This window comes from Centroberyx affinis, unplaced genomic scaffold (genome assembly GCF_046629955.1).
Source record: "Centroberyx affinis isolate AG114_WGS23_722 - 3 ecotype Tasmania unplaced genomic scaffold, CSIRO-AGI_Caff_v1 ptg001080l_1, whole genome shotgun sequence".
Lineage (NCBI taxonomy): Eukaryota > Metazoa > Chordata > Actinopteri > Beryciformes > Berycidae > Centroberyx > Centroberyx affinis.
The window spans coordinates 72,243-97,781 of record NW_027279627.1 but is presented as its reverse complement, the minus strand read 5'-3'; the positions used below and the strand labels follow the sequence as shown (position 1 = coordinate 97,781).

Below are 25,539 nucleotides of genomic sequence, written 5' to 3'. Positions count from 1 at the left end.
AGGGTTGGGAACCCCTGCAAAAACGTACATTATGTTAATAAGGTCTGTGTACAGTGCAGCTGACAATCTATTAACCCTCCCCACATCCAAATAATCAGATTCATGGTTTTAACCATTGATTGATCTGAATGTTTTCATGACTTTTGACATGGATGTAGCCAGCATGTCTTTCCTTCATATATGTTGGTGCTCATACACAGAAAAACATTTCAAGTCAGATAGCTGGTCGGATGCGAGACAAGGGAAATTTCCAGAACAATTTAGATTTGCCTAGTGCCCCGGTCCAATAGTCCTGAGGTGCTGCTCAGTGCAATGAAATTTGCAACAACACTCAGCTGGGATGGGAGGATAAACAGGCAATGAATCCATATAAAGAAACAGCTTTAAGTTAGCTAAATGAAATACAATTTTAAGAAAAACAACCATAAACATTGCTTCGTCTTCCACAGCATTTATTTCTATTCACAATCAACTCTTATTGCAAACAAATCCGCGTATTTCATTTGTATTTGTGTTTTCATGTTGGCATGGTTGGTATCACGACACCCTTCCGGCTCTTTTGGCTAGTGAAGGTGCGTCAGTCATCAGTCCCCTGTGTTTGCCAGTCCATGGTGAGAGAGCTGCCTGTGCTGCTGTCGTCGCAGCAGTCCTCGGCGTCGGAGAAGGAGGACATGTAGTGGAGGCCGGTCACTCGGTGGTAGCCTCCCTGGAGCGCCTCTGGGTAGGCGGCGAGCTCCATGGCCCGGCGGCCGGACCTGTTCACCGATACATTCAACATGTCAACCAGCTGCGAACACATGGCGCAGCCCATGGCTGTTTGGTGGGCTCAAACAGGTCAGAAGACAGCTTACAGAATCAGGCACACCCACAAAGTCTTCAATATACATGTGGGGACACACAGAGCCGCTACACCCTCTGACAGATAGGCAGACAGACACTAGTAATACATGTTACTCAGAGACAGACAGACGGATATCCAGTGCAGGTAGTCACACATCACTAACACACACACATAAAGTATATTTCTCAGACTGCTGCAGTCTGACGCAGCCTTTCATGGAGTGTGTGAAAGTGATTTAGTATTATGTGGATGCCTGTGAGTAAGTCTTTCCCGGAATGTGTTTATGCGAGTTTTCCTCCTGTCAGAAGCTTCGCCTGCAGCGAGGAAAGAGAGAGTGGCTGAGAAAGGAAGAGGTGAAGCACGGAAGAAAGTTTGACTTGGCTGAGTTTCCTCGTGTTTCCAGAGACCGCAGACCACAACAGTCTCACAGCCAGCCCTACCTGCAGGGCCCCTCGAGGGTTACCATGAGTTGAAAGGTCGCAGAGTCGTAACCAGGTGTTATCTGTCTCAAGGTGTTCTCCGTCTCTCAGAACCCGCCAGACACGCAATGTAAATATTTACAGAGCTCGTTTTTTAAAATGCGCCGAGAGAGGGTTCACAGAGAGAGGAGTTGCTTTAGTGCGTTACACTCTGTAGAGCCAGACTTCTCTCAGTCCAGGACACGACTCATCTGGTGACTCTCTCCTCAGACTGCACTCACACTGCGGCTCATAGCTGCTGCATCGTGTGCAGGCTCATCACAGGCCTTGGTCATAGCTGTTAACTGGTTACAGGTGGCGTCACTTTGATAAATAAGAGAACGTCTCCTGCATCACATGCAGTTCTCTATCCAGCTGATGAGGTTTTGATCATTGTTGGATTCGTGTTGCATCTTGTCACGTCTTGCCTTCAGTTAGAGGTTCGCTGGTAGGCCATGACTGTTGCCTAGGATGTAATGGAGCCTGGGGAAAGAAAAGGGAGGGGGACGTTGAAGGTTTAGCAGCAGGTCATATATCAGCGAGCTACAATGTTAGTACCAATGTACAGGCATCCAATTGTCATTCTCCAAGAGACATATTATGAGGACAGGTACAGCTTGTGTGCTATGGAAGCGTATCGCATGCATAATTCAAATGGAAATGTAATGTGTAAAATGGCCATGTAATCCTACATTTGAATTTAAATTTGCCACTTGTATGTGCATTTTTTGGCTCAAAATGAAAATTCTAATTCAGTAATATCATTTGCATTTGACATTTCCTATACTAGTATTGACATTTAATTTAAACAGAGATTCGCACGCTTTATTTTTAGCTTTATTCAAATGATGATGCAAATCGGAACATTAAAATGTATTTTACTAGTATTGTACTAGGCTCGTTTGAGTTGACTACCTGCTTGCCTGGAAAATAGACGAGAGTAGCCGAGTGCTGTCAGGCGAGGAGTCAACAAGCCGAACATTCCCGACTGCACATATGCTGCTCCTTTTCTTCTTCTTCGGTTTTGCTTAACGGCGGTTGATAAACAACTTAAAAGGTGCATTACCGCCACCCACACACACCGCTCAAACGACCCAGACCTTTACGTTACTTATTTTTATTTTGAGGTAGGCATTACAGGTGGCATTTACAGAAAATAGCCCCTGGAGCCCTGACTCGGTGTGGGATGCTAGCGCTGCATCATCTGCAAATGGCATTTCCCTCAGGAGCACGCTGGTCACTTTGGTCTTGGACCGCAAGCAGGCAAGGTTAAAGAGTTTGCCGTCAGCTCTGGTGTGTAGGTAGACGCCTTCAGGAGATGAGCCGAATGCAAACGACAGCAGGAGAGAGAAGAAGATTCCGAAGAGGGTCGGTGCAGGAACGCAGCCCTGCTTCACTCACACTGCGGATTGGGAAGGCCTCTGAAGTTTCTCCTTCACAGCAGACTGAGCCCTGCATGTTGTCGTGGAATGATTTTACGACGGTGAGGAGTTTTGGGGGGCAGCCAATCTTCGCAAGTAGCTTGAAGCAAGTAGCATCTCTGCTAATGAGGTCGAAGGCCTTTGTGAGGTCAACGAAGGCGAGATACAGGGGTCTCCTCTGCTCCCGGCATTTCTCCTGCAGCTGTCGAAGGGTGAAGATCATGTCCACTGTGGATCTTGCTGCCTTAAAGCCACACTGTGACTCAGGGTAGACATGTTGCGCTAGGAGCTGGAGTCTGGCAAGTGCAACGCGGGCGAAGACCTTCCCCACGGTGCTGAGCAGAGAAATGCTGCGGTAGTTGTTGCAGTCGCTGCGGTCTCCCTTGTTCTTGTACAGCGTGATGATCTTGCCGTCACACATGTCCTGGGGGACAGCTGCTTCGTTCCAACAGAGACAGAGGAGGTCGTGTGAAGATGTGGCAGTAAGGAAGGTTTCCCAAGTTTGACGACGTTGGGTGTTATCCAGTCAGCACCTGGGGCCTTGCCGCAAGTGAGGCTGTCAATGGCTTTGCTGAGCTCCTCCTGTGCGGGTTCCTTGCGAAGCTCCTCCATCACAGGGAGGCTTGCGATGCCGTTCAGAGCTTCCTCTGACACTGTGTTCCCTGTAGCGTACAGCTCCATGTAGTGCTCAGTCCACCTTTCCATCGGCTTGCTGCGGTCATTGATGACTTCACTGGACTTGGATTTGAGTGGCGCCGTTTTCTTGATGGAGGGACCTGTTGCTTGTTTGATCCCCTCGTACATGCCCCTGATGTCACCCGTGTCGGAGGCGGCCTGTATGTTGGAGGAGAGCTCAAGCCAGTAGTTGTTGGCGCAGCGTCGTGCCATTTGCTGGGCTTTGCTCCTGGCTTCTCAGGGAGCCTCAAGGTTCCTTGTTGATGGGGTTTCCTTGTGCTTGAGGAAGGCGGTGCACTTGGCCTCGATGACAGTTAGTATAAAATCTCCTTGCTTTCCTCTTTCAAAAGATTTGGGGCTAGTCAAAAAACATTCCCGGCTAAATCCCCGGAAGCCCGATGCTGGTGACGCCACTGCAGCATAATATTGTCTTTGATAATGAAATGTAAAATGCCCTATTCAAGAGTGCAAAACCATATAAGGTAAATGAGATATCAATTATAATTTTGACACCATTATTGCATAATCACATGAAACATATCTATGCAGTTCGGGAAATACATTTTAATTTTCTAGTTTGCATCATCATTTGAATAAAGCTAAAAATAAAGCGTGCAAATCTCTGTTTAAATGAAATGTCAATACTAGTATAGGAAGAGGATGTCAAATGCAAATTATATTATTGAATTTGAATTTTCATTTTGAGCCAAAAACTGAACATACATGTGGTAAATTTAAATTCAAATGTAGGATTATATGGCCATTTTACATTTAAATTATGCATAGACACACTGACACATAGACACACTGCAGAGCGTGTCATACTTCGAAAGTCACGTCCACCGTGGGGGAAAACAATAACGCTAACAAATCGGCAAAAGCGGCGATCTGGAGGAAATCTTAACAGATATGGACAGCCTGACAAGTTTTTTCTTGTTTTCGAGTAGACAAGTCTGTCAAAGAATTATTTCAGCACACTGCCTCCAACAGAGAGGAGAAGGTACACTGAAAAAATGAACTTAATTGGCCTCCATCAATGTCTTTTTTCAATAAAGCTGGATAAATGATCCCACACAGTGGCCTGAAGTGAAATACTTCGATATTTACCACTTCTTAATTTAATCACCAGGTAAGATAATAAGTTGACTTTGAATAATTTCACTTCATATTTAAAAATTGTAAATACAGCTATGCTTTTCAGACTATAAGTTTGAGTGACGCTGACGTGACATTGGTTATTAAAGTGGATTGTTGTTAACTATCTTATGTTAGCTAACAAGTCAGTCAGTGAGATTTCTCATTACTTTTGCACCCTGGACTGGCAGTCAATACAGAGCAAACTATCCTGAGACCCACACATGAATACAACTCATCTGTTTTATAGAGAGGAATTGGCTCAGTAATGTCAGCTTAGTAGCAACCTAATGTTAGAACAGCATGCAGCTCTTAAACACATTTTAACATTTAGGTTATCTTACAAGAATATAACTAGATAATTACTGGTAAGTTACTGACCAGTGATAAAATACTGGCCATATTATAAGTGTACTTAGTCTCAGGGTCCCAAAGTTTCCCCCTCTTCTACCATGTACCACTGTCAGCGCCTCTCTCCTTACGGCCTAGATCCCCATTTTTCTTCTCGACGGCTCCCTTGTTTTACTCGGGAGCCCAAAAAACTGTAATTCACAGTTTTTAAGTTTGTTGGCTGGGAATCCCACCACACAACAGCTTTTAGGCAGGTTTCATTTGGGGAATAATGACAATGATGTACATTCAGTCACACAAGGTGAATGGAAAGAGGTGGAGCGGTTTCCCCCACGATGGGCGTGGCCTATTTTATGCACTGTCTCCATAGACCAGTGCACACTCTCAGCTAAAATGGGGAAATCACTCAAGTGTGCGTAACCTGGAACATAAAAAATATATGCCTAAACCCAGCAGAATCCAGTTTGTTCTGACAACTACAGAGATGACTCCACAGCAGTCAGTTATTTCATTTAATTACAGACTCAAGTTTCCACATACACATGCTGCTGTAGGGCTGTCTGGTATGTGAAAGCTGGCAAGCTGCTGTATAGCATGAACATCTGTTAGCACAGTGTACAGCATTTTTTTTTTTTTTTTTGCATTAGAGTTATAGAAGGTGTTGTGCTGCTTTACTAGTCTATCCCAAAAACATATTTATAACAACAGTTAGGCTACAGAGGAACCTGTGCAATGGAATTTTCCTTCCACAGAGAGGCTGTACTCGCACAGACAGACATTTCCATACATAATTACCAATTATTCCAGTTCATTAGAACAGATCACAACTTGTCCTGTTCTAGACTAAACTGTCTGACCTTCTGTCTGGGTAATGACATCATGCAAAGCCGACTGGCACACAGAGAGCCATTAGCAGAAGTGCCAATAATGTTAATCATAAGGGTGGGAAGCGGTCTGCTGCTGCTTGCCACACCCATCCGATCCCGCCGAAGGGACACAGCAGGGGGCGTCCCTGTCAAAGCCAGCCTCGGATCTTTCGTTACACACACACCTTCACACCCCTGATCCTCTGCATGATAATCAAAGGCCTGTAAAACCACTGGTGTGGGATGTTAAATTATTCACCAATATCCTGGTGTTTCAGAAAATGTATCCCTTGCACCGTTCAAGTAAGCATCCCAGCTTGGACATAACATTTACACCTGCAATCTATAGCAATGTGTCAAAGCTGTGTGTGTGTGTGTGGGTGGAGTGCACTGTCATGCTCAGGCACACACACACACATGCAGTAGAACACATGCTAATGTTTTGGTATTGTGGACGGATGCAGCAGCTGCAGTTGTGTGTGTGTGTGTGTGTGTGTGTATGAGAGGGAGCACATTCATCTATCCCCTAAAACAGAGAAAGGCAGAATTGTTGTTTTTCCTCTTACCTGCCCTGCACAGTGTGCTGCTGCTCCCGTCTCCAAGGATGCTCAGTGTGTGCATCACATCCTTTCATCAGCGTGCTCTCCTTGCTCCTCTCTCTGTCTGCCTCTGTCTGGGCTAGCTAGATACAGCACAGCATAAGTAGGGGACTTCAGATGACATCATAGCTGCCCACTTTCTCTCCCTTTCTCTAAAACAGATAAACTGCATCTCTCTCTCTCTCTCTCTCGCTCTCTCTTGCTCGCACTCACTCTTCTTCTCTCTCTCACACACACATAAGCATATTTAACAATCATGATTTATTGATGGATGAAAGAGTGACACAAAAACGATGAAGGGATAGGTCCAATTAGATCATTTTTACCCAGCATGCATTGGGGGTCAGTGCCTGTCTGATCTTCATTACTCCAACTCAGAGATGAGTACAGTGATGATGCTGAGAGTGTAATAATCCAGATAATAAGGTTCAAGTGTCAGGAAAAGCAGTGATGGAAGGAGAGGGTGCCTTTAATCATTAAATACAATATTGTTTTCTAACTAAATATGGGGGACAAGGCAGGTATATATGGACATGTAGCTATTTAGAAAAAAAAAAAGTATTTGGTTGGTTTAAAGAGTGACAATTACTTTGCCTATAGTTCTAATTAAACCTTTTCTGAAAAATAAAACCCGTCAAAAGGCGTGCAAATGAAATACCAGGCATTTTTAATCATGTAACCAGTCATGAGCAATTACATCAGTTATACAGACATTCAAACATCCCACTGAATTCAGATCGACCACACGTCCCATGTTATCACAGCATCACCATTATGATGACCACAACAGCCACACTGTAAATGTAGGGAAAACACAGGTCGATTAAGTCGTTATGCTTTCTGATGCATGAAGATTGGTGTCATTGATGAATTCTGCCCAACCACAACTAATGCTTGTATTTTCAATCAGTGGGAAGAGAAATGGACATCTGACACGCATAGCTACAGGTGTGTGCTGTAACACAAGCAAACATAAATTCAGAGGTGGGGCTGATTAAGACTTTAGCACTGAACATTTCTAAACGCCACAATGTAACACACTGCATTGCACCAGTCTGCTGTAAGCTGTCCAAACTCTTCAGTGAGACAGCTGTCTGATGCCTCTTTGACAATGTAGCTGAGATTGCGCATATAAAGACTTCTCTTCGTTTTTCATTGCACTTACCCCAAAAAAAACAAAACAAACTAAACATAGCCTAAACGTTCTCATAGTATGAATATTTTTTCTTGTAGAAACAGTCTGGACATGTAAGAAAAACAACAATAAAGAGTACAAAAACAGTTTTCTTAAGACAAAGGGACATTTTCTTAAAACCAATTAAAACCAATGAATAGATGCACCGATGAATGAACATCCTGACCTGGATTGAAAGGTCTCAGGTATTTTGGGTTGTCAGCTTGTTTGATGCATTGTCAGGGGAATGTTTCAGCCCCTCTGGAGACTATTGCACTTGTGAATATCTGAGCAGCTTTGATACATGTATGCTTGTTGCAAAACTTTCTGTTGGACCTGATAAGAGATAAAGTGGATTTTCTACAAGTCTAACCTCTCTCAGATGTTCACGAGTAAAAAGGATCTGCAGCTGACTGTGAACACGCCACATCTTTTCACTACTTCAGTCCTCTGCAACAAATATATCAAAAGCAAACTCATGACAGTAGAGAACACAACAAAGAAAGAGCTAACATTGAATCTAGGTTTTACAGCAATAATTCATTTTGATTCTTAATCTTTAAACTGAGCTTTGTTGTATGCAAACAACATCTACGACATGTTAACATCCTCTAATTAATGGCCACTTTGAATAATTCATTCTGAGTTCAAAGGAAGACCATTTAGACATCATCCTCCTGCTTACATAAATAATTTACCATATACCATGGACCTTAACGCCTCAGACACAGTCATCTCACAGTCATCTTAAACCATTCTCAAGAAATGAATCTCTATGGCAAGCAGGACTGTTTCATCAGGACTGATGAAACAGCAGTCCTGATGAAGTAAAACAAGGAGACATATACAAATTTTCCTCATCAATATTACTTTTTGTAATTCATTACTTGTTTGCGGGAAAAAAGGAAAAAAGTCACTAGGGTTGAATATTTTCTGAAGGCACTGTATACCCAGATAGGATGACTGCCTCATGATTAAATTCTGGTATGGGGATACTTCTTGACATTTCCTGTCTGTATTTGAGATTTCAATGCTATATTACAAATAGGCAAAGAATGGCAATGCAAGACGTAAAAAAAACAAAACAAAAAAAACAAGCAGACACCAAGAACTACTGTCACCAATTCCTGTCTCCCTTTCTACCTGAGATCTGAGTAATACCTGTCCATAAAGATGTTGCAGTCACTGATTTGTATTTACTAACACTTCTTGTGGCCGTTGAAGCTCGTTACACTTTAGCAGTAGTAGGTTTTTCTGTGCCACCCTAATAATTATTAACTTGTTCAGTGAATATTACCAATTGATTAATAGATGAATAAAAACAATGTATAAAGTCATTAGTTGATGTTGAAATGACACGGTTAATAAAACAGTTCATATAACAATTCGTAATGGTAATTAAATTAGTTAATAATGATTTCATAGATCTGTCTTTAATAAATGATTTAATTTCTGAATTTACATTTTTCAGTTTGCAAAACTAAGGCAATTGTTTTTGTTATTGCGTTTCCTAATGTGTTTTCCTGTTCATTTTCCATCTCACAATTAACTTGTCTCCTACTTTTCCTACTTTCCTAATTTACATCATGTACTGAGGCACACTTTATTTTTAGATGACTATTTTTAATGAGACGACATGCAGCCAGTGTGCCACACCAAAAGTGATATGAAGTCCAACCCACAGAGAAGTAACAGGAGCCATCACTGGCCGGCTGCGGCTCTGTGGACTCTCCGTCTCTCTATCTGCCGTCAGGAGGCTGTAGCATGTTGCTAATGCTAGCAATCCAGCACAATGTCAGGGAAGGGGATCTTTCAAGTTGATCCTGTTCTGGCAGACCAGATAGAGGCCAGCCTGACCGTGTGTCATCACTATCCTCCTCCAAAGGGCGAAAGGTAGTTTGCCAGCAGGCCAACAGTTGGCCAATGAGGGCTCCTCTTACTTCTCTGTGTGTTGTACTCTATTATTATTAGCACTGACTGTGTGTCATTTAGTTAAAAAAAAAGTGTCACCTAATAATAAAGTGTGGCCAAAGCAGAAAGTGTAAACACTAAAGCAGTTAGTGAGATGGAAAATGAATAGGATAACAGATTAGTAAATGGAATAACAAAAAGTGAGATTTAAATGCCTTAATATTCATAGGTCCTTTAGGACCTATTAATGACAATAGGACTTTAGCTCTATCTGGTGTTGAGGTGCCAGACATCACTGTGGATCCTACTGGAGGTGTTGTGGCCCAAATTCAGCCAGGCATTTGTGAGAGGAGGAGCCCAGCTGATGACCCCCATGACACACCTGCACTCACTCAACCTCGTAACATTTAGATCAGGCGGTGACCGCGTCGCCTGATGCCCTTGTAGGTTAGTACATCACCCATTTGACGTCTGAACTGGGCTTCTGTATGAATGCTCACCTTGATGGCACAAGGATTGCAACATCAAATCCTGTGTATTATTATGAAACGGAATTGTTAATTGGCTCACTTAAATACCATTTTATTTTATTTTTATTTATACCGTTTATTAATATTAATTAGTATTAAATGCGCTATTTAAACATCAATTTAATTCATGACTACAGATTGTTTCTTTTAATGTATCTATGAATTAATCAATAATAATGAATCACTGAACTAGGCTATAATTATTTGCATGACAGTTATGCAAAGTTATGCTAGCCTAGTTTGTTATTTTTGTGTTTTGCCATGGGCAGCTGGTTAAGCATGCTTTGAAATCTGGTGACAAAGGATGGCTGTCAAAATCAGGAGGCAATGACATTATGATTTATTTTAAAAACAATGAGATAGAGAAGGACATTGTTTATTTAACTCAGCTGTTAATGATTACTAGAAAATTCCACATCCATAAAAACAAATGGACTCAAAATTTTTCCCATTTTATTCATACAGCTGACACATTACTCTTTCGTTTGTACTGTGATGTTGTAAAGGTGTGTAGTTGTTAAAATGAATTACAAAATTTAAGAAAATATACACTATCAATATGTAAGGGTTCTAGTGAGCCAACAGATGATATCTTAATTACAGCAAGATGGAGCTACCAAAGCAGTTTTGTGTTTAAGGGTACAGAATTTATTCAGTATTTACCCACATTTTTTTTTTTTAAATAGCAGACATGCTAGCATCAGCTGGCACTAATCAAGCGACAGATAATTGACAAGTGGCTGCCGAGAAATGTACTTTCTACATACAGTGAGGACTATTTTCTTGAACGTCAGCAGTGAGCAGAAGACAAATGATAAAAGATGAAGATGAAAGATGAATTAATAGCAAGTTTTTTTTTTTAATCTTTGGCAGGTGGCCATGATATAAGCGGGGTAACACACTCCATAGCGTGTGGTTATTTAAAGATGCACTGGGCAACTTTTAACATTGGTGGCTCCACATGGCAGCGAGAGGTAACCGTTTAAAAGCTGTATGAACTCCAGCACTCAGAAATCATGTAACGTGATGTTCGTAAACTGCACACAGCACACTCGCGTTTACCAGCCCAGCCTGCCTGTGATGCCTTTATACCAAAGGATACACAGAAGCCAGATGAGAGAAGCAAAAGATCTAACACTGGTGAATCCAGTTTTCTCTCGACGGAGCGTTCGCCCACTGCTGTTTAAGAGAAACGCTGTATTCTGGGCTTAAGTTTTGATCCCTCGCTTCCTGTGGGTGCAGAAGCATCCGGACCCGACACCAGAATATAATTTGGTCAAATAGGGTGAATCCACAGTGTCTAAATTACGGGGGGATGGGACGCTCGTCTCTACTGAAGCCCCACTTTGTGATTTAGGACTTATAAGACAGGTGTGTTTTTACATAAATCTTGCCTAGTGCAGCTTTAACAATAAGGCAATCTGCAGAAGCAAATCCCATAGCCCCCACGTTGTGCATTATTATCATTTATATATTATTATTTTATAAGCACACACCTCATAGTGTATTATCCCTGACATAAGGTGCAGTAGAGCTTCACTGGCCTGAACTTAAGGCTGTCCAGCTAACCAAACATGCATAATAAAGAAATTATATAGTGAAATGAATCTAATTAACCAAAAGTTATTGACATTTCCTTGCTGTTATGTTACAGGACTGGTTTGTGCCAGTTTTGCAGTTTGTATCTGTTTTTTTAATGTGAAGTTTGTCAGAATATTCCGCTCTGTCCCAGCTTGAGCTGGTAGTGCATTGGTGTTCAATTATACGATACACGCCAAGTTTCCCTCGCTTTTGTGCCTCAGCTTTAACGGTTTGTAGAATCTTCCCCTGCTCTTTTTTTTATTTGATGATTATCTCCTCAAAATGTCTGTTTGTACGTGGTGATTTACAAATATATTGTTGATATTTCATGAGATATCAAACTTCATATATGTAATATCTGTAATGTTATATCAAAATATCTTTGCTAGTTAAGATGCTAACAAACATTTTGTTGTTCCACTATCCCTCTACTCTGCCAGGTATGCATTACATTTGTTTATTGATAAATGTATGAGTTGCTATTTCTCTACTCTTTTGGTATTGGTTGAGGAAATGGGTTCTTGTAAAGTGTGCCTGTTTATTTACTCTACATATCTATATATCTACATGTTCATATTTGTCTTTATGTATGTACCTCTTTTCTGGATAGCCTTGGCATAAAAGGAGCTGGAGAGTGTCAATATTGTCAATATATGATTTTGACAACCTAATATTATTATCTATGCCAGCTAACAAACTGGGCGCCTGCCAGAACACAGGATCCTGTCAGTGAGTGGTCTTTACAAGTCCAAGGAGCTCCAGTTACATGCAATTAGAAGCTTTTCAAATACAATTTAGTCTGAGAAGGGGTTTATGGATTATGGATTATGTGCATGCATGTTTCATAGTTTGAAAATGAATTGCTGTGGTATTTTGATATAATTCATTCATCCGATCATTTCACTGGTTCAAGCAACTTCCATTCCTGAGGGGCTCAGTTTAATACTGTTTATTTAAGGTGGGAGGTGCAAGAGTATGGATCGTTGATTCTCTCACGGTGCCGAGACTCACCACAGTGAGTGCAGGCAACTTGTTGCTAAAGAAGTAGTAAATTGTGGGTACATCTATATTACAAGTAGGCAAACGATGGCAAGCATGTTGTCAAATGTCTCTTGGTTGGTGCCTCCAATGAAGATAAATGTACAAGTGACAGTCATCAAGCAAAGCGATTCACTTCTGTTGCCCTCAGCATCAAGGTCTGTGACACCCGTCGCCTGCCTGCCGCAGCCAGACAGTTTGCATTATGACACCTAGTTACTACAGCAGCCACTGAAACACCACAGCTACCCAAAACAGCTCCAGAGATGTGGCATGATGTCTTATTTTACACTGTAACATTGAGGATCAGAATTATTCAATAAATAAACTACAATACATGACATTTAAGTACCATTTTGTCTTCTTGCGACGGGGCATCGGAATAATGCGTTGCTACATTTACAAAGTGCACATGACAAGGCTTCTTCACCAAGGTGCAAATTCCTCAGTTTCCTGTGAGGGCAGGGGTGGAAGGGAAGTCAGATAACCTAGGAATAATAAGAAAGAAAAACCAAGTTCAGAAACCCTTAATGGACTGCCCACCCAAACAGCCTAGATCAGATTTACAGCTGTTTACAGACTCCATTATTCTTGCACAGAGAGGTCTTGCTTCTCCGCTGGCCAGCAGGAATGTGTGAGCTCATGGGACTGACGTCAGCACAGTGGGTGGAAAAGATGCATGTTCCAGCGCCAGTTACGGGAGCCAAGTGTTCCAGTAAATGTAATTTTAAGAATGGAAAACTTTCCACATTAACCGAAGATATCAAATATCAGGTGGGAAAAATCAAGAGCCTGCAAAAGAAGGATTCCCACATTTGACCACCTATTTGTAAAGTTGGTTCAAAAGAGAGTGATTGTGTGTGAGCCTGTGTATGTGTGAGAGTAGGCTAGTCCTCAAGCGAGTTTATAAGAAACCCAAATGTTTTTTGAGCGCATGCATGCACGGAGTAGTGTTTCTCAACAATAAGCAAGCAGTCCCACCTCTCTCTCTTTAGCTCAAAGTGCTCTGGTCTCTGCCTCGATCTTCCTTTCTCCGTGAAGACTGTCAGGATCAGCTGGGGCCACCGTCTGTCTCACTGCAATTTCAGGGCCTCCACCATAGATGCCCAGCAGATACTGCCACGTCTCCTCTGAGATCTGGCCATAGTCAGCACCTGGGGGCAGACATACACACAAACACTTTTAGACCACCCACTCTTTCATGAGAAGATGACTAACATGCTGCCCGTTTCCTCCATTATACCGCTACTGAGGTTCACCTTGTTTGAGTTGTATGTGTCCTCCTTTCATAACACCAATTTTACTGTTGTCAATGGGGCCAGGGGGCTCTGAAAAAACATGAAAATATTTATAGTGGCAGGAAGCAGCAGGACTTCTATTGCTCTACAACATTTATATAGCTGCGGTGTCATACCATTGTCTTTGCCCTTAACAAAGCTCTCCCACTCTCTGAACCACTGCATGCTGATACACAGGATGACGGTGGGAGCCTCCTCAGCCTGGAACTCTTTATTCAGCTACAGACAAGAGAAAACTGCTCATTCGACATACAGCAAAGGATAAATACACACAATCCCTTACGCCATGCAGCCCCTTACCTTGATGAAGGTGTCTATCTCCACTTTTCTGCGTTTGGCCAGAGCTTCAATCTCCACCTGGCAGATGGCACACATGTACAGATGGTTGACTGCTGGGCCGCCTCCAAAACTGGGGACAGAAAGGCAGATATATATAACAGGAAGACACAGAAAGAAGGACAGACAGATTTGTAGATATATCAATAGACAGATATCGCTTGGTATAGATGCCTGTGGACGTTATCAGAGGCACACAGAGAAGTTCACAGAATGTTAATAATAATGATAATTAATGACAATTCTGGTTATTTTTCAACCTGGGCCTTATTTTCCTAGTTTTCTCCATCATGCCGATCGATTCTGATCAAAAATGTCATCAATTACTTGACTGTGGAGCTAGGGACCTCTCAGTTTGCAGGGAGCACTACCCTCCAAAACAATCTAAAGGGGCCAAGGGAAAGTCTGCAGTTGAACCCAAAAAGTGACTAAAACATGTCTTTTCAGCACAATAACACTCACACTGCAGTTAAACACGTCTTTAAATAGCTGTGATTGAACAATTATCACACGGCATTTTAGTTAGTAGTCCATTTGATACTTTTTTAGCGTTGTTCTCATACTGCCTTGTTTAATTTGCTGGCTCTTCATGTCATGTCAGAAGAAGCAGAAGAACATGATTTTGTTGTTTCAACTTGAAAGTGTTCACCTGTTTAACCTGTTAAAACGCCCACATCCAAAATCATTTGTATTTATTACTTTAAAATCAACCATTACCACAAACTGCAGCAGGTATTGCTCACTTTTCATAAGTACGGTTGATTGTATTAGTGTGACTATAACTGCTAATTTTCATTTTTAATAGCTTGAACTGGTGACACCAGTGGATTCCCTGCTGTTTACCACTTGTGTTGACACATTTACACAATTCGTGACACCAAGCAGAAGATATCAGAGCCTACCAGAGATTCCCACACATCGTACTTGTAATTACCACTAGGGGATTGAAGGTTTTTCTCCCAGTTTTCCTTTACAGAACATTGGATATGATATGAACGCAGCATCAGAGTACCTGAACAGTCTTCTTGCCAAGTTAAAATAACATATCTAATATCGCAATGTAAACAGGCAATGGATAATCGGAGACTCGGATGAAGGCAGATCTCATTGCAGTGTGAGTGTTGTTGCGCTGAAAAAGAATGTTTTGGGTGCTTTTGGATTCGACTGTTTGAGTTTGGTGGATTGTATTGGAGAGCAGTGCTCCCTGCAAACTGAGTGCCTCCCTGCACTCTCTCTCTTATTGATGTGGCTGTGTGTCACATATTCACCTGTTGTAAAGGTATTCCCACACATTCTGGGGAAGTATCACAACCAGGTCATCTATGTAGTGGTATTTATTAGGTGGGATCCCTGGACAGAGACAAAAAGATATTAGGGGTTAATGGGTCATTAAGCAATCTATGGCCTTTACTGACCAGTAGGAATTGCAACCACATCGATACAATTTATCTCCTTCCACACAAGTCTCTGACCCCCCCCCCCCAAAAAAATACAAAAAGAAAGACACGTTATATACCACACACCTCCATGCTGACAGAGAAATGTATGGTTGCTGATGGGGCCTGGTTCGGTGAAGGTGTTGAACTTATTAAGCCATTCTCTGGAGATGTAAAACTGCAGCAGGCTGGGCTCCTTCATATTGGCTAGAGCCACCACCTTCTGCCTCTCCCTCACTGACTCCTCGCTGCTTTTCCTGCACAAATAAATATACACATACAGTAATAAATATATAGTAATACAATTTTTATAAATCAGCAAAGATTTGATGTGATTGTTCAACAATTCAGAGTCGTCCATAGCTCACCTGTAGAACAACACATAGGCTTCTGCATTCTGCACCACTGTTTCATGGACTTCTGTTACATACTGGTCGTCAAACTCGTACCACTGGCCGTTAATCACGTTCTGACAGTATGCGATGTAGTGTCCACCTGAAACACCAAGGGGAGGGTAAGAGGTGAGAAGAGCAATATAACAAGCAGGAAGGGTAAGAAACACAGTTGAAACATGGAACTTAAACGACTGAGCCAGATGATGCCCATGGTAACCCATTCTCAGAGATGTGTTTACTATAAAGGAAATAACATTTGTGATGTGCCTTTATCCGTAGGAAATGAAGGAAACCCATACTTCCTGCGGTGCCATGGTGACAGATGACTGACAGCAGATCATAAGTGGTGATTTGGGAGGGACTCTCTTTAGCCAGGAAAGGTCGCAGGTCAAGGCCCTCCAATGGGAAGGATACGTGGCTGCTGATCTTGAAGGAATACATCACTTCGTGCCGAAAACGCTTCAGGTGAATGCACAGAATCTATACAACACACACACACACACACACACACACACACACACACACACACACACACACACACACACACACACACACACACACACACACACACACACACACACACACACACACACACACACACACACACACACACACACACACACAGCGACGCTTTATGTAGATTAACCACAAGTGAAACTCTACAACAAGAAAGAGATAAAGACAAATCTCGTACCTCTGGAAGTCTAAGTACTTTGCAATATTTCACACCATTCCTCAATCTGTAAAGAAAAAGAGAAATACTGTGTAAAATCTCTGTATGTCAAGAAACCCAGTTCCCATATTTATAAAAGACAAACAGACAAATGTGATTAAAACTGTTGTTTTAATCACATTTATTGAGCAAACTAAGTGTTTATTCTTAAGTATGTAACTCCATCTTGTCTAGTATGCACTTTTACGGTGTTTTTTAACAATGAGAGCAACAGAATAAGGCACAAAGTGATGCACTGTTCCTTCATACTCACTTTTTACATCTTTCACAGCTGTACATGTTGTCCCCTGCAAAACAATTAATGAAAAGGTCAGTTCTGACTAAAAACTCCCTGGCCTACATTTGACAATGTAAAAATGACACATTATATAGTATTATAGCAGTATAGCACAGTATTGTATTATTACATACTATGATTTACCTTTCAGCTCATCAGCAGCAAAGAAAGCAGCAAGGCAGTCTTCTAGGGTTACCATGGGTCCCCAAAACCAAGTGGGGATACACGAGACTACAAACCTGCTCACAGGCAAACCGCAAAGAGATGCAGTCGTTACAACCACAAACATGCTGCAGACTTATCTTGACAGTGATTATTCTGATAGTCAGCATGAGTTATCAAACTTGCCTACTATCTCTGTCTTGCACAACACATCATACCACACTGTCCGATACTAATCTGTACTTACAAATAAACCTAGAGTCCTTAACCAGAAAAATCTGTTGATAAAATATTGTCAGTTAAATCACCAGTATTGACATGCAACTGCAACCTCCTGAATTTAAAACTGCGTTCCCTCTCAAATACCCTCACTTCCCCCCTGGCCCCTGACACTTAAACACCGCCCACTGACCGGCGTATGGAGTCCATGATGTAGGAGATCCAGCCCTGGGAGCCGTAAGTGTCAGGACACACGCCCGTCTTAGCAGGCAGGTTCTGATGGATGGAGGAGTGCAGCTTGGCCAAGTCCTCTTTACCAGGGATAGGCAGCGACAGGTCCTGGAACGTTTCCACTGTGGTAGAGACCTGCCAGGCAACCACAGGGTTGGTTCACTCAGCCTACCGCTATCTTACGATATCTTCACACATTTGTGTTTACACAATCTGCTCTTCTGGTGAATCCCAAAGTTGAGACATGTACACCTTTCTAAAGAAGTCTTTGAGGGTGGGAATCGGGAAATCAATAACATCTTCCAAATAAAAACAGAAAAGAAATGAGTAAGATACAAATAAAACAAAATATGAAACCAAATACTCTAGGGTAACTACTGTTTGAAAATATCAAAAAATCAATTAAGATGTTCACATTTAAAATTGAAAATATCCATGTAATACAGCATACTGCAATTTGGTGATTCACATTTTAAATAATTGCCAAAACAAACTTTCAATGATGGTTATGAGCCAAAAAATTGACTGAGGGACAGAGTAAAAACACAGCTGTTATCGGGGAATCGCCACAAAATTCCAATGAAAGCGTCATCTAAACATCTGACTGACACTGGTTTTCATGTTAGAGAAGATGGTGGCTGTAATCTGAAAGCACAAAAGGAGAATATAATCATGCAGAGTCTTCTACCTTAACCTGATCTTCCATCTCCTTCCAATAGCCACACATGATAGAGCTGATAGAGAAAAGCCCTATAACATCTGTCATTAATTGGAGCATTATAATAAAAAAAAGTAATCTATCAAAATGTGACTGAAAATTGTTTCGCACCAAATGTCCTGAACATCCAATAAAGAATGTATAACACTGCCAACTGCTTTATCTCTCCCATTGAGACCGCATGTGTAGCCCCAAAATTACGACACAGCCAATAAAATATACTGCAGGGAGGAAATGTGAATCCAAATCAGATGAAAAACACTTGTCCTCCTGTTGCATTCATCACATTCCTGAACAGTTTTGTCCTAACATTTACCAAAACACAGGATCTCATGTAACTAAACTCCACTGTGCAGCTATGTAGAAACCACACTTGGATACTAGAGGAAAGAGGGGTTGGTGAAAGTAGGTATGTATGTGGCATTATCCAGTGGGGGTCACTGTGTTTCACTGAATTTGGCCCACAACACCCTTACCTGCCAGTAAGCAATCTCAAACACTTGTTTCTGATGACAAAGATATTAAAAACGACTAACAGCCATGTATTGTAGCTCACACATATCTACATACAACAATATGGGATGCAACAAATTTTAATAAATGGTTGCAAATTTATATGATATATCAAGGGATTGGAGTTAACAAAAAGTGTATTTTGTTTTACGTTGTTTTGCCAGTACGCAGCACCAGACAGCATCGAACTGTGCATGTGTGAAATGGTTTCAACACCACAACAGTTGTTTTGTGACAACTTTAAGGACGCCTCTAGTGTTGCAATTCCCTGATAATATTAATCAAAATAACATGTTTACACAGGGCGTCCTTTAGTCCGTGTTCCACATAGCTGCAAAGGACTGTATTATTAGTATAGTATTATTTAGCAAGTAGATGTACTGTAGTTTCTGACTGAATTAAACAGCTCCCCCCAGTGTTTGAACATCTGAAGCACAGCTCACCCTGTCACAGGTCAGACACTGGACCAGACTGAGGATGGAGCCGTCGAAGATGTCAGAGATCACACTGCGATAGTGAGACTGTTTCTTCTTCCTGGCACTCAGCAGCAGCTGGGCTGGAGAAGACATGTGTCAGAAAGGGGATTATAGAGGAGAAACTCAATCTGGCTGAAGTTATTTGGCTTTGACTAATGTAGCACCTTTCAACACTGTGATACTAGCGAGAGAGAGTGAATGAGAGAAATTGTGAATTACTGTGTTCCAAACCAGACACTTGCTCACCTTTTTTGAAGGAGTATGCAGGGCCTGCAGAGCGGAGGGGGCTGGAGCGAGGGGGACTGGAGGACAGTTTGGGGTGCAACTCCTGAAGGGTGCGTACAGGACTGCAGGGATTGGACTGGGACTGGGTCATTGACGCCTCATTGTCCGGCTCTAAAATATAGAATGACAGATGTTCACAATAGACAGTTTAGTGACAGAAAGGATCTACACGCTAGGAATATACAAGATACTGACAAATGTGCTAAACCTCCATCAAAAATTAGAATGGCGCTCCAAATTGGGTGGCATGCCATGGTTTTCAAATGTTCTGACTTTGATAATCCTGTTGGTCTTATACCTGAAGTGTTGTTGCTCTGGCCTTGCCCCTGTGCTGCACTGGGTGTCTGGTTATTTTCTTGGCTTTGGAGCTCAGCGTTTGGGGTTGATGTCGGCTCCTCCTCGGCCCCCCTCTCAGGAACCCCCCCCTCGGCTGCCGTATCCACATCAGCGTCCTCGTCCATTTCCTGCGAGCCTCCACGGAGCGGTGAGCCTGATACCCTTCTTTCCTTCAGCCTTTCCTTCTCCGAGATCACCCCACCGGGCCCCATGCCTGCCATCCCCCCCGCTGGTGCCCTGACCCCGTCACACTCGTCTTGCATGAGCAGCTCAGCCTCGCCCGCTCCTCCTCCCTCCCCCCGGTCACTGCTGGAACCAGAGTCGCAGGACAGGAATTCATCCTCCGACGGGGAGCGGTCTCCATCCCGTCTCTCGTCCCCGTCACTTCCCTCACCGCTCATGCTACACTCCGCCAGAGGCTCTTTCAGCTCCTCGTGCAGCTGGTCCATCAGACAGCGCAGGAACTCCTGAGTGTCCTGTTTCCAAGTACAAACAGAGGGAGAATGTCTGTCTATTCATAACAACAAAGGCACATGATACAAAGTCAAAAGGAGGATGTATGAGTACAGCTACATACAGAGAGATATTGAGATTTGCAGAGAAGCAGTAAATGTGTGAATGGGTAAAAGAACGAGTATGTACATCTGACTACTATCAAAATAGGATGGAAGGAGAAAAGCACTTTGTCTTTCTGACAAACAATCATTGTGTATAATGGTGAGAGGTGGAACAAGGAGAACTACACTCATCATGCCCACTACAGGCAGGCACAACTCATCACTATTTAAGAACTCTGAACACTTTCCATGGCAAACAAAATCAGTAAAACAAAACCAGACACTTCCAATCTAACCCACACCAAGCCTAAATGAAAGATCAATCAAAGCATTTTTAAAATATGATTAGGTGAATGATTTGACACACACCTCACACCAAACTTTTGGGTGTTAATAGCAAATACCAAAAGAGGTTAGCCACAAAAACAGGAGTCGTTTTGGAGGGCGGTGTGAGAGAAATGGGTAGGGTCACAGTTTGAAACAGATGAGTGTCAAGCAATAGGGTGGTGCCGGGTGTAGTTAGGACCCTACCTGCTGGGAGCTTGCCCCTACCTGCTGTGCGTAACCACGAAACATGGGGTTTACTAATTTGATGCCATGGGACAGACTGGTAGGGACCACATAGCTGGGCCTGAGAGGGAGGTCAGTGTGAAAGGCAGTTTAACATAAAAGACTGATTATCATACAGAATGTAGTAATTTTATGTCACTACTATATGTGCTTTACCGTTTTTTATGCCAGAGTTCAGAGATGAGTTTCTGGTAGCTCTTACACAGAGCCGGCTTTTTATCGGTCCGGACCAGTCCACTGCAATCTAGGAAGAACTGGGTGAGAGGAGGGCTAGAGAGGAAAGAAAGGAAAGTGATTCAATAAACAACACCATTTATGTTCTAAAGGAGAAAGCATGCATAAACACAGACACAGAGTCAAAGACACACACATACACACACATGCGCACACATTCCTGCTAGTTGACCAAATGTAGTGAAGCAGTTAGAGAGGAAGTGACCTCACCAGTTGGACAGTGCTTGAAGAGCTGCATTCATGTAGCAGGAGTTTCCAATATTTTTCATTCCTGTCAAGCCTAGAAACAACAGAAACCAGAGCAATACTACTATCTTGTACTGTCAGAAGCAGGTGCTAAAGTAATAAAACTGAACAGATGGCTTTTGGGATTAACATAATATTAACCCCACTTTTTCAGAACAAGTCACACTGAGAAGACCTCAGAGAGGGTTAATCATTGCTGCTAGTCTCAATTTAATGAAATAGGGCTGGTAACTATTTTTAGGCCTCGAAGCAATTATATCTCTTAAATATGACAGCTGTGATCTGATGATATGAGCACTTGGAAAAGCCCCACAGTGATCAGATTTTAATAATCACAGACATGATTTGAGGAGCTCGTTTTTAATGTTTCTAATGTAGTGCTAGTGTTTATTCAGTATTTTAAATGTAATAAAAACTATACTCACTGATATGGTATGGTGCCATTCACCCTTCCACCAAGTCTCTTTTACAACCAAGGACCACAATGGAAATAAGTCTTTGATTTTATTGTGTAATCCTTGACAATGTTCTTTTTTTTTCTTTTACAGTTGTCAAACTAAACTAAACTAAATACTTCAAGAACATCATATCAATTTAGAGAATTTAAGGAGGAGTTAACGTACCTCTGGGTTTAAGCTCATCCTCCTCTGACTCTGAACCTTCTTCTTCTGCCACAGCAATGGGCACTGCTTTTAATGGGTGACCTACTGGCTGAGGCGTTGCATCCTGGGAAAATGAGTTATAAAGAACTATAAAGAGAGAGGCACCGGTTGTGTGAAATCGAAAATAACATCTGCATTTGTAGCTTTTCTGTTCAAAGCAGGAAAGATAAAACAGAGAGAGAGACTGACAGAAAACCAGAGAGTAATGAGCAGAGCTGACCTTGTTGGAGCGAAGCCGTACCTGCTCCGTGGCTTTACAGTGGTGGGGTGCGGCAGCCACGGGCACCAGGGCAGGCCTCTGCTCCAGAAACACCTCCCTCTCACACACATAACACCAGATCCTGAATGTGGTCAGGTTCACAGTCAGGTTGTGCTTCTTAGCCTATAGAGGAAGCACAGACACAGAATGGATTAATAAACTGATGTGGGATACCTTCTGTTTCAAATGAATTAATGTGACACTTTGCTTCTTTTAACCAGAGACCTGAGATATTCAGTGTGAGAAAATGTTACCTGTGCATGCAGGGTGCTGTGATCGGAGTAGGACTCTCCACAACCAACATATGGGCAGTCGTTCTGCATCACAGAAACATTGTATTGGTTAAGTGTAAAGAAAATCAAATCCACAAATCACCATCAGCAGTTTAGCACTCCTACCCAGTTAAAACACACACACAATTATAAAAAAAAAAAGTTCTATTCATTGTGCAGCTCTACCTCAAATACACAAACATGTATGCACTCACAGCATTCTGAATTATTGAATTATTGTATGTTTAACATTACTGATACATTGACATGAGCTAAACATTTGCACATATTTTTATGCCAATTTAGGTGCAGTTTTGGGATTAATAATTTCCCCAGAATTAACCTATTTTCACTCCTGGAAGTATACCTACAAAAGTGCCGTGTAGCAATACAATCTCAGCCATTGCTTTCCTCTAAGTTGCACTGGTTTGCATGTTTGATTTGCATGTTTGCTTAATGTCCTACGCTCAACGTCTTTCTGCGAAATATGAACAAGAAGTGCCAAATATTCATCAGCTGGGCAAATATGAAAATTGTGATGATAAGAAAGGTCACTGTACCATTTAAAGTATTTTTTTAAAGGCGGCATAACTCTGAATCAATGGCAGAGAGTGAATTGTACTTTGAAGTTCACAGAAATATTCACACTGAATGTAAGTACAAGTACAATGTGTTACGCTGAACAAGCTATCTAGAGTTTGTCAGAACATTAACCTCATAGGCTATTGACAAATTGACCTATTTTACACTGGATCAATTAGTATACTGTTGACAAAATTAGTCATTCATTCCCTCAAAGTGAAGAGTTGAAATTTCTTTCATTTTAAACCTTTATTTTTTGTTTCATCACACCTCTCCAGTTGTTGGTTCATTGTGAAGCAATGCCTGATGTTCATGTAAACAGCAATGTCTGTATGCTGCTGAATGAACGGTTGAAGGAATTTGAAGGGATTTATTCAGGTGAGTGTTCAGGTGAGCTAGACTAGAGCAGGTTGATGAGGTCTTCAGTCTAGCAGGAACAATGAACTTTAACTCAATCAGCCACTTGTGAGTATTGTTTTGATATGGTTCACATTTAAAACCGTATAGTCAAAGCCTATTTACCTGTGCACTATTTATACTAGAACTTCCATTCCATATTATTAGGTATATCAAACACCAGAATATGAATTTATACTGTAATTGGACATATATTTGCTGAATTTGAGAACTATTGTATTTATGACTATTTAAAATAGCTCACATTATCATTTATTGTTTAGGAATTCACCTGACCTTCGTATCCAAAGTGATTTATTTACAGTTAGTGCAGCGGTAGAATAAGCTCAACTTCCTTCTTTCTTTCTATCTTTGTTTCTTTCTTTGCTATACTAATGCTCACTAAATCTGATAGAACTATACTGGAACAATAACAATGGGTCCAATTGCTCACACAAGCATACACAATGTTTTTAGAAAATGTACTTGGCAAGGCATTACCATATTTTATGCAACAAAGTATATAAGCTAATACCATAATATGTTTAGCTAAAGTAGCCTTTACCTTTGAAGGGAAAAGGAGATTATAAACAGGAAAAACATACATTTGAGTCCCAGCCTACCTGCAGACAGGCCCACAGGTTTGGGCCCCCTGCTCCGCATGACTGGCAAGTTCCCTGCAGAGGGAGGCAGAGAACTTGAATTGAATAGATTAGAACAGAATAGAATAGAATAGAAAACTAAATGTCCACACATGGAATTGTGCCTTTAGCTTTTTGACTTCAGTGTGTTAGAAGTAAAAACAGACAGGATGCTTTAGATACATAATCGAGCACCACAAGCCACAGGGACAACATAACATAACATAACATAACATAACATAACATAACATAATATAACATAACATAATACAGGTTTAGCACATATTCCAGTTCATATTATTGTAACTGTAATGAGGACTGATGTGCACTAGGTTGTCACACAACAGCCCTAATAAAGTCTTAAGCTGACACTTAACACTGGTATGACACAAAGAGCCCGTGAGCTCTCAGCGGACTGGACATCCTTGACACTGTGCAGAGCATCTAAATTACTGTCGGACAGGCACAAGAAAACCCACCTTGGATTTCTGGAGCAGTTCCTCTTTGGTTACCTCCCCTATGGAGTCCAGGTGGGGACAAACGTCTTGTTCAGCCATATTCACTCAGTCACCTCAGGCGGAGGTCTACTAATTTGAAAGGGCAGCAATTACTAGAATGTTGCAATTTAGATGACAAGCTGTTTTAGCTAACGCTACCTTTAGTATCAAACAACGAAAACACGATATATCCAGCGCGTCTCAAACATAAGTCATCAAATTATTGTTTTGTCCGTCTGTTTTCAGTTAGAACCGTAACATTAGCTAGCTAGTTAGCGTCAGCTACCTGTCCACCCACAAAAATTGACAGCTCTGCAAATTAAAAGGCCTTGTGTTTTCCCAACGCACGCTCACAAAGTATTTGTCTGCTGCAGCGAAGACAACAACTGATAACTGACTGCTCCATATTTACCAACAAAGGCAGCTGTCACGATGACATTCAGTATTTTTCATCCTTGTTGTAAACAAACCGTGCTGGGTGAATATATGCGACCGACGATAGGTAGATATGGAGAAGCCGACCGACGCGATGCCCCAGCCCACCATCCAGCCTCCCCCTCCCCTACCCGGTCAGCACGGCACTCACAGGCTGGAGGAGGAGCTGCTGCAACGTCAGGGACTCCGCCAAG

The 25,539-nt window shown here is 41.9% G+C and overlaps 1 protein-coding gene across 2 annotated transcripts; it reads right to left on the bottom strand.

The window, feature by feature from the left end:
• Positions 1-10,412: 10,412 nt before the first annotated feature.
• Positions 10,413-24,998, bottom strand: usp20 (ubiquitin specific peptidase 20). 2 transcript variants are annotated; one of them, XM_071523314.1, is made up of 24 exons: positions 24,893-24,998; positions 24,396-24,449; positions 22,777-22,839; positions 22,505-22,645; positions 22,225-22,327; positions 21,566-21,635; positions 21,278-21,391; positions 21,083-21,182; positions 19,957-20,470; positions 19,620-19,769; positions 19,341-19,453; positions 17,629-17,801; positions 17,199-17,293; positions 17,031-17,064; positions 16,739-16,784; positions 16,344-16,524; positions 16,018-16,144; positions 15,737-15,906; positions 15,482-15,563; positions 14,178-14,286; positions 13,994-14,096; positions 13,839-13,907; positions 13,561-13,733; positions 10,413-13,067 (listed from the first exon to the last, which is right to left on the bottom strand). In XM_071523314.1, the coding sequence occupies exons 1-23, from the start codon at positions 24,968-24,970 to the stop codon at positions 13,576-13,578; spliced, it is 2,847 nt and encodes a 948-aa protein (XP_071379415.1). In that variant the 5' UTR covers positions 24,971-24,998; the 3' UTR covers positions 10,413-13,067; positions 13,561-13,575. The 2 variants fall into 2 exon arrangements, with proteins under 2 accessions (XP_071379415.1, XP_071379416.1); XM_071523315.1 differs by having other exon boundaries at positions 21,104-21,182.
• Positions 24,999-25,539: the final 541 nt, after the last annotated feature.

Bases quoted from the DNA above. Each gene is read 5' to 3' on its own strand.
- usp20 (XM_071523314.1), bottom strand. From the start codon at position 24,970: ATGGCTGAACAAGACGTTTGTCCCCACCTGGACTCCATAGGGGAGGTA. The intron at 17,294-17,628 runs GTCAGTGGGCGG...GCCTGTGAGCAG, and splicing joins ATCATGGACTCCATACGCCG to GTTTGTAGTCTCGTGTATCC. The intron at 16,145-16,343 runs GTATGGGTTTCC...TTGGTGTTTCAG, and splicing joins TCACCATGGCACCGCAGGAA to GTGGACACTACATCGCATAC.